Raw genomic sequence first — 9,016 nt, 5'->3', positions numbered from 1 at the left:
GGCGATTCTGCCCCTACCACTGGCCACTCAGCAAGGCAGCCTCCTCCAGAGCAATGAGAACCTCAGCCAGCATTCCTCTGGTCCCGTAGCTAAATTTATTCCTCTGGTCCCATGGCTAAATTTATTCCTCTATTTGTTCTCTTCGTTTACAAAATTAAGAACTTGAAAAGCCCAGTCCAAGTGGCAACTTGAGTCCCTCTGTTCCCAGAGACAGAAGTCTCAGCCTGGCTTTATGATACTGGGACATAGGGTGTGGGGTGGAGGGTCGGGGTGTGGTGCCCGAGCCAGGGCCGAGAGTAACAGACCAGAGAAGGAAGGAGCAGCCACGAGCCGCCGTCCCTGAGTTGAAATTCACATTGTAAGAAGGCTCAGGCTGGCGCGTGAGGTCAAGGCTCATTGAAGTTCTGGGGCGACTAGCGGTTTCCCTGAGGAAGGAAGCAAAGGCCAAGATGCCCTCAGACCAGTGAAGAGGCCGGGGCCTGCCCTGCCCTTCTGTTTCATGGTAGCCAACAGCCCTCCTCATCTTCATATTGTGCTCTGCGTCCCAGGAGGCACAGGACAAGGGACCCTCTGGCAGAGGCCCCAGGGCTTTCCTTCACGGCCTGGCCAGATAGAGGAAGACAAGGATGCTGCCTGGAGAGTCAGAGGAAGAAGGCGATTCGGGATGCCACAGTCTTGCAGCCATTGGAGGAAAAGAGCTGCTCGTCCTCAGGGAAGAAGGTGGTGCTGTCCAGCACGGCCTGGACGACCTCATCCCTTGGCTCCAGGCCTAGCTGGGCCAGCTCGTTGAGCACACAGTGCTGCACATGGTGCCTCTGGAGAGGTAGGAAGGGCACCAGGGCATCCAGGAGATGCTCTTCCATGATGCCGGAGCGCCAGAAGCCATCTGCAGGAAGGAGCGATGGGAAGAGGCTGTGCTTCACGGGGATCAGCTGGGCCCTGTCCACCCCCAAAGGAAGGAAGTGCAGGGACGGGGCTGGCCTTAATCCTCCCAGCCACCTTCCAGGCACCAAAGCCTGGGCTGGGAAGTACCGGGTCAGTAGGCAGAGCATCAGACCTGGGAGAGCCTGGCCCACCCCAGGGAGCCCAGCCCATCCCTCCGTGTGATCTGGGTGTGAGACCTCAGCCTGGAAACCACCCTGGGGTGGGGTCCTTGGCCGAACTCACGGTTCGGGTTGTCCAGCACGGCCTGGGAGATAACTGGCTCCAGCTCCTGCACGCGGATCTCCTCGCGCTCCCGGCGGCTGCGCCATGCCTCCAACACCAGCTGGTTGATCTGCTCGCCGCCAGTGTTGCTAAAAACCACGGGGGATGCGGACAGTGAGGACAGGATGTGGCCCTTGCTTCCCACGTGCCACCGAACGCGACCTGAGCCTGGGGGCCCAGCTCAGTGCTGGCAGGAGCCAAACCCACTCAAAACACCCCGGGAACCACTTCCCCTCTCCGGAGCTTGTGCCCTTAACCATGACCCCTGGAAGTTCGCCTATATGTGTCATACACTTTACAGTTTATAGAACACTTTTAGGTCCCTTACCGACTTTCCCTCACCCAGCCTCTAGGAGGACAGTGGGGCATTAAGATTGGCCGTGTTGGGGCTTCCCTGGTGGCGCAGTGGTTGAGAGTCTGCCTGCCGATGCACGGGACATGGGTTCGTGCCCCGGTCCGGGAAGATCCCACATGCCGCAGAGTGGCTGGGCCTGTGAGCCATGGCCGCTGAGCCTGTGCTCCGCAATGGGAGAGGCCACAACAGTGAGAGGCCCGTATACCGCAAAAAAAAAAAAAAAGAAAAAGAAAAGATTGGCCCAGTTGTTCAGAAGAGGAGGTGGGAGCTCAGAGAGGTGAAGTGTTTTGCCTGAGGAAACAAAGCTAGGACTCTTAGAGGTGGGATTGAAACTCTAGTCCTGTTTTTCCCAGGCCTGTGTCCTCTTGGCCACAAAAGAGGGAAAACTCTTAACCCAGCAGGGTTCCACAAAGAAATGAGGATTAAGAGACTGAGCCCAGGAAACAGTGGGCAGTGGTTAAGAACCTGCCTGCCAATGCAGGGGACACGGGTTCAAGCCCTGGTACAGGAAGATGCCACATGCCGTGGAGCAGCTAAGCCCGTGTGCCACAACTACTGAGCCTGCACTCTAGAGCCCGCGAGCTGCAACTACTGAGCCCACGTGCCACAACTACTGAAGCCCACGTGCCTAGAGCCCGTGCTCTGTAACAAGAGAAGCCACCACAATGAGAAGCCCGCGCACTGCAACAAAGAGTAGCCCCCGCTCGCCACAAATAGAGAAAGCCCGCACACAGCAACGAAGACCTAACGCAGCCATAAATAAATAAATAAATAAATTCATTTATTTAAAAAAGAAAGAGAGAGAGACTAAGCCCAGAATGGGCTTTGAGAATGTCAAAGGGAAGTCAACCGCCTTGAATGACAGTGTCACCAGTGAGGGTGTGGGGGACTCTGGGAAAGCCCAGTGGGCCTGGGGGAACAGTATTCTGTTATGGGACCACAGGCCAAGACTGGAGAGCTGAGACCTCTGACGAGTGTCCCTGCACCCTGCCCACTGCAAAGCCGGCCCCACCTGATGAAGATGAAGATGGCTTTGCGATAGTTGGTCCCATAGACAACCCAGGAGGAGCCCAGGAAAGGTCTCAGGACCTCTATCAGGCCTGGGGCCAGCTTGTCCATCTCATCGAAGAGGAAGAGAGAGCGGCTGCAGGCAGTGAGGTTTCCCTGGACCCAGCTCTTCAGATCCTTCTGTGGGAAAAAGGCAAGAGTATGAGGGTGTCTGGAGATGCTCCCCCAATCCCAGATTTCTTCCCAAAGCAAGAATTAATCTCCTTCCCAGGAAGATATGGTCTCCCAGAGAGTACCAATCCCTGAATAGGACTGATGGTGAAACTGTGGCCCAGAGAGGGGCAGAGACTTGTCCAAGCTCACACAGCAAGTCAGCAAGAGAACAGGGACTCGGACTCAGTCTCAGGCCTCTCACCTGCCTTTTCAGGGCTCCTTCCCCGACACCTACTGCTTTCTAAAAAAAGGGGAAGGCTCCTTCCTGCTCCCTGAACATTCCCAACAGAGTTGACAACTGAAACAGATTAGCCTGGAAAGTACCTTGCAATCAACAACAGTAGTAAGAGCTAATTGGATTTCCTGATTGCTTACTCTGAGCCTCGAATTGAGGCTAAGGGCTTTACAGAGAGAAGATAATGCAGACTGTCTGGCAAAGGTAAGTGCTCAATAAATAACACCTGCAATTCTATAAGCCCACGTCCCTCACAACAACCCTGGCAGGTAGGTGCCACTACTGGCCCCCAGGAATTAAATCAAGAACTCCCTGCCGGGTGGTACCACCCCAAGCTTTGTTCAGGGTGGGTCCTGAGGGGTGAGGCTTCAACTGGCTGTGTGGCCTGGAGCAAGTGATTCCCCTCTCTGGGCTGAGGACTCACTCCTTCCCTAGGGTCCGGCACTCGACAGTGCAGGCGGATGGTGGTCCAGGACAAAACCAGCCTACCTTGTAGCGCTCCAGGTGGCCGGGGTGGGGGAAGTGGATGACCGGGGAAAAGTGGTGCACGTGGGGGCTGCGGAGGCCACCCCGGAAGAGGTAGTGTGCCAGCAGGGAGGTGACATAGGACTTGCCGGTGCCAGTCCAGCCATGCAGAGAGAGGACCAGTGGCTTGGTGGGGGCTGGATCCTGCACGAAGGCCTTCAGTGCCTTCACCACCAGCGCCCTGGCCAAATGCTGGCCCGCCAGGTGCTGTGCCAGGTCACACTCCAGACCTAGGGCCACAAGGACAGTGTCAGAGCTGAGGACACACACCCGCCACGGAAGAGCTCCAGGAAGGAAGTCATGTCTGGAACCTGGTCTGGGGATCCGCGTTCTGGGACGTTTTCACAGGCTGTCTGCGGAAAGGAGTGCGGCCCTTGGGGTCTCGGCCGCAAGAGTCACCCTCAGGCCTGACTCAGCTCAGCAGCGCCCCCACCAGATGGCCCTCTGGATTGCGCTCAGCCCTAAGTGGGCGCGAGCTGTCAAGACGGTCTGCCCAAGACTCCCGCCCATCTCCAAGGCAGGCTTCTTCCTTGACGGCCAGTCCAGTGCGAGGTCTAAACTTCCCCCCAAGGCCCTGCTGTCAAAGGCCTCTCTCCATCCTGGCAGGGCTCTGCCTGGACCCCAAACAGGCGTCCCCAAACCCTCGCCCCAAGTCCCGTGCCCCAGGCTCTCAGGGTCCCTCAACGCCGGGCCCACTTCCGGCCCTGGCCGTCCGGAAGTCTGGGGGTCCCACCCTCGGTTCTACTCTCCAGGTCCGGCGCCGGCGCACCCCCGGGGTCCGAGGGCTCCCCGGTCCGCCGGCCGCTCCGGTCCGGGCGCCCGCGGCTGCTCACCCTGGAAGTCGGGCCGGAAGTCACATTCGCAGAAGGCGCCGAAGTTGCAGCGCAGCGAAGTTAGGTCCCAGGCGGCGGCCGCGGCCGAAACCAGCCCGAGCAGCCCGAGGAGCGAGCCCCCGGGCCGGCAGCCGCGCCTCACAGCCGCCATCCGGGTGAGACCGGAGCTGGGTCTGTGGCCGCCCACCTCCTCTCCCGAGAACTACAACTCCCGAAATGCATCGCTCCGAGGCAGCCATCGCCTGTGGCCTACAACTCCCGGCTCCCTTCTCTCCCCTCTCAAAGGCCCGCCTGGTCTTCCCTCTGCAGGCCCGGAAGGTGGCCTCCAGGGGGAGCCCGCGAACCGTCCAATCCAGGACTGCGGGCTGAGTTTCCATGGCTACGGTAACTAGGGGACCATCACAGTAGCTCCGAAAGAATAATAAATGAAGGATTATGACCACAAAGGGTGACATAATAATAGTAGCAAAAACTTGTGCGGCACCTTACACCTTGCAAAACACCTTTTCTGTGCTCTTTTTTTTCCTTTTATATGATTAAAGAGCGCTAATAGCTTTTGGTGAGCACCTACTATGTACCGTTAACGTTAGGTGCCTTATATATCTTATGATAACAGTACCTGTCATATAGAGGAATGGTGATATTTCAGTGAGGTACAGGCACGTGAAGTGTTTTGGCTCACAAAGTAATCAATAAATGATCACTGAAAATACATTATGGGACTTCCCTGGTGGTCCAGTGGTTAAGGCTCCGTGCTTCCACTGCAGGGGGCGCGGGTTAGATCCCTGGTTAGAGAACTAGGATCCCGCATGCCGCATGGCGCGGCCAAAAAATATCCATTATGTATGAAACATGGCAGTCCCTTACCTAGCAGCTACTATGCATTAAGTGCTTTAACAGCAACCCAAAGGGATCAGTTCTGTTACTGTCCCCATTTTATTGAGGAGGAACTTAGGGCCCAACAGGGCCCCCTTATCCAACACCACCAGCTAGTGAACTGGGCCCAAGTCTGGCTGCTGCCAAAGATCTAATGCACTGTGTCATCCATCCTCTGTTGGTCAAAGGATTCATAAGGTAAAGGACCCCAGTAGTTTCAAATTCAGTGAACAGGGTCCCCAGGCCTCCAGCCTGGCCTGGAATCATGCTGATCCACATTGCCTACCTCCCCTACCCATGAAAACAAGACAACTGCTTTCACGGCCCTCCTCAAAGATTTCCTGCGTCACCCACCTGACACACACACACACACACACACACACACACACACACACACACACACACACGAAGACTTCTGGGGCCACGTTTCAAAACTTGAAAAGAAATTAGTAGTTCCCACTGTTGAGAAAAGGAAAGAACTCCAGGCGAGGACACCCAGGTTCCAGCCTTCCTCATTCTGCTGCTGTGACCCAGGGCAAGTCCCTTCTCCCTCCAGTTCTGTTTTCCTGAGGGGAGCTGGAATCTTAGATTTCATAAAGCCCTTCCACCCAAACATCTAGGATCCTGGGTTGTACATTTGCGGGATGCTTTGCTGTGGCTCCTGAGGCAGGGAGTGGGGAAGGAGCAGGGCAGGTCAGTATTTCTCCTATTGGTTGGAATTAGCTGTTGATCTCCCTTCTGGTCTGTGAGCTCCCCCAGGACAGGGACTGGGTTTTAAGAATTGGCTGTAACTCTGGATCCTGGTACAATCTGGAATGTTTCAAGTGCTGAATAAGTATTTGTTGAATGAATTTTTCCACCTTTCACCTGAGAAGAGACACTTCCTTCTACCCCAAAGCCCCCTGAGAGACAGAAGAAAGAGTCATAAAAGTTTATTATATGAAAGAAAGAACACGGCTTCTGTACATCTATTTACAGAACAGACAGATGTATTTACAGCCAGAGGGAGGCATTGGTGTCAGTGAAGGGGCGGGGGCAGGTGCCTGGAGAAGAGTGAGGAGGTGTGAGAAGCCTCCCGTGGCTCAAATACAGGGCACCTCAGCAGGAAGGGGAGAAGCAGAAGCTGGAGGGAGAAACAGGGGTTCCAGTTCTTCCTGAAGGAAAACTTGGTGAGTGAGTAGCAGGTGGGATGGAGCCCAGAGTCCACGTAGGACCCTGGAGGTGCAAGGGAGATCCTGGAGTTGAACCCAGAACGTTCTCGGGCTGATCACAGTGTCCCTGGGGTGCTCTGGGGAAAGGTCTGTGCCCTTCTGTCCCTGTTGCTGCCCGCAGCTGCAGAGGGGAAGGGTCCATGGGGGTCACAGCTCGCTAGAGCAGACGGCAGGCTCCAGTTTGTGGGACAGGGCAGTGAGGACCTTGTCGAACTTCTCATAGCGCCGGGCCTGGCTGCTGCTGGCGCCCTGGCTGCCCCAGAGGAGGCGCATCTGGAACTCGGTGCTGAACACCTCGAGGAGCTCTGGCCGGGCCTGGAACCCTGCAGGGCGGGGCACAGGGGTCAGAGAACCACCATCCAGCTGCGGAGGCTGGGACTCCTGCTCGGAGCCACCACATGCCTCAGGGCCTCATTCCAAGGGACCTCCCCCCACGTCCACCAGGGATCCCACAAGGTTTGCTGATGAACATGACCAAGCAGTTTAGCACCCAGTCTTTGTCCTACTATTTGCAACATCTAATTTAAAAATGACCAGAAGATAAAATATTAAAATTAATTTGGGGGCTTCCCTGGTGGCGCAGTGGTTGAGAGTCCGCCTGCCGATGCAGGGGACACGGGTTTGTGCCCCGGTCCGGGAAGATCCCACATGCCGCGGAATGGCTGGGCCCGTGAGCCATGGCCGCTGAGCCTGCGCATCCGGAGCCTGTGCTCCGCAACGGGAGAGGCCACAACAGTGAGAGGCCCATGTACCAAAAAAAAAAAAAATTAATTTGGGGGGGAGATTTTTCTTTTCTCTTTTGTATTTTTCTGTAAATTCCAAAATTTTTCCTAAGAAATGTATATATATTTTGTAAGTAAATGTAAAAAAGTAGTTTCTTTTTTGTCCTTTCTGAAGAAGAAAGGCAGGAGAGACACATGCCAGATGCTCACGGCATTTACCTCCAGGTAATTGTTGGTGATTTGTTTTATCTTGGCTTTGCTCAGCTGTTATTTCCAATTGGTCTACAGAGAACTTTTGTGACTTAAATACTGCCTAGAAAAGTAAAAGATGGATTATCTGAAGACGCTATCTCTCTTCTCCTTCCACAAGGAGCAGTTCTACTTTTTTTAAAATTAATTTATTTTATTTTATTTATTTTTGGCTGTGCTGGGTCTTTGTTGCTGTGTGCGGGCTTTCTCTAGCCGCGGTGAGCGGGGGCTACTCTTCGTTGTGGTGTGCGGGCTTCTCATTGCGGTGGCTTCTCTTGTTGTGGAGCACGGGCTCTAGGTGTGCAGGTTTCAGTAGCTGTGGCTCGTGAGCGCAGGCTCAGTAGTTGTGGCTCGCGGGTTTAGTTGCTCCGTGGCCTGTGGGATCTTCCTGGACCAGGGCTTGAACCCGTGTCCCCTGCATTGGCAGGTGGATTCTTAACTACTGCGCCACCAGGGAAGCCCAGGAGTTCTACTTTTTGACTAGACTGTGAGCTCCTTGAAGGCAGGGCAGGTCTGCCTCAGCCCCAGGGTCCCAGGCCGAGTGCTTTGTAAACAACCTTGTAAAGTAGGCCTATTAGGATGCCCACTTCACAGATGAGAAAGCTGAGGCTCAGAGAAGCTAAGATACACAGCTATGGTGCTCTTTGAATCATCTCTTTGTCCCCCGCACCCAACCTGGTGCCTGCCACTAACAACTGCTTGTCAGACTGCTGAATAAGTGAAGAAAAGGGGTGAGAAAAAGAAGTCAGGGAAACATGCAGGAAAGAGGGATGGAGAAATGTGAAGGGGTGTTTGGAGGAGAGGGGAGAGCAAGTCATGTGGAGGGAGGCCCAGGCTGGCAGGATCAGTGGCGGGATCGCCCGCAGCTGCGACCCATGACTCACCCTGCAGCTTGACCTCGGCATTGGTGTGATACAGGCCGCCGTGGTGTGCCACGGTGCGGGCAGCCTCCAGGTGGGCCAGCACCACCTCCACACCGTGCTCTGTGCTGCCCCAGGGCTCGGGGCCCTCGGCCGGGGCGGAGTCACACTCCAGCAGAGTGATGAGTGGCAGCACGTGAGGAAATGTGGTGTTGCTCAGCGGCGGGCCTTCTGCAGGGAGGGACACACGGTGCTCAGAGGTCTCCGAGGGCCCAGCCATCCACCAGGGTCCCAGAAACCGAGGATGTTTTAGGGGAAGGGGCCTGCCTGAGGTCCCAGAGAGAGCCCCCAGGGATTCTGACTCCTGAGACAAACCCTTCGGATTCCTCCAGCTGAACCCACTGCAGCCTTGGCCGAGATCAGGGGCTGAGGCTGGACCTGGACGTGGCATACACGGTTGCCAGATGCAGAAAGTGAGTGGGGGGGACAGCCTGCACAAAGCTCAGTCAAGCCCTCATCATCCTCCCCACAGGGAGAGTCTTTGCTGGCCCAGAGAGGGCTGGAACCTGTCCAAGGTCACATAGCCAGGTGGGAGAGGTACCTTTGCCTTCATTGAGGCTCTTGAGAAATGGCTTGAGCTTCTTCTCGTAGAGGATGGCTCCCTCTGTGTGTCGCTGCCGCAGAGTCACCCATGTCTGCTCCAGCCGGGCAATCTGGGGAGAC

At 55.7% G+C, this 9,016-nt stretch overlaps 2 protein-coding genes across 10 annotated transcripts in view; both read right to left on the bottom strand.

The window, feature by feature from the left end:
* Positions 1 to 84: 84 nt before the first annotated feature.
* Positions 85 to 4,526, bottom strand: TOR2A (torsin family 2 member A; the record flags this gene model as incomplete). Of its 4 annotated transcripts, none has more annotated exons than XM_082842507.1 (5): positions 85 to 886; positions 1,168 to 1,295; positions 2,574 to 2,749; positions 3,507 to 3,772; positions 4,376 to 4,526. In XM_082842507.1, the coding sequence occupies 5 exons, from the start codon at positions 4,524 to 4,526 to the stop codon at positions 642 to 644; spliced, it is 966 nt and encodes a 321-aa protein (XP_082698633.1). In that variant the 3' UTR covers positions 85 to 641. The 4 variants fall into 4 exon arrangements, with proteins under 4 accessions (XP_082698633.1, XP_082698634.1, XP_082698635.1 ...); XM_082842508.1 differs by having other exon boundaries at positions 663 to 886; positions 2,651 to 2,749; XM_082842509.1 differs by lacking the exon at positions 1,168 to 1,295 and having other exon boundaries at positions 663 to 886.
* A 1,737-nt stretch (positions 4,527 to 6,263) lies between these two features.
* The window catches only part of SH2D3C (SH2 domain containing 3C), a gene marked incomplete at its 5' end in the record, with an annotated part of 31,193 nt that continues 28,440 nt past the window's right edge, over positions 6,264 to 9,016 (bottom strand). For all 6 annotated transcript variants that reach the window (XM_082843633.1, XM_082843637.1, XM_082843638.1 and 3 more), the window contains 3 exons: positions 6,264 to 6,785; positions 8,318 to 8,524; positions 8,895 to 9,006. In XM_082843633.1, the coding sequence (XP_082699759.1) occupies positions 6,610 to 6,785; positions 8,318 to 8,524; positions 8,895 to 9,006 (495 nt within the window). In that variant the 3' untranslated portion in view covers positions 6,264 to 6,609. The remainder of the gene's footprint in view (positions 6,786 to 8,317; positions 8,525 to 8,894; positions 9,007 to 9,016) is intronic.

Source organism: Leucopleurus acutus, assembly GCF_964270905.1.
Source record: "Leucopleurus acutus genome assembly, chromosome: 7".
Classification (NCBI taxonomy): Eukaryota; Metazoa; Chordata; class Mammalia; order Artiodactyla; family Delphinidae; genus Leucopleurus; species Leucopleurus acutus.
Note: the sequence above shows the minus strand (reverse complement) of the source record. Positions and strands in the feature narration are given on the sequence as shown.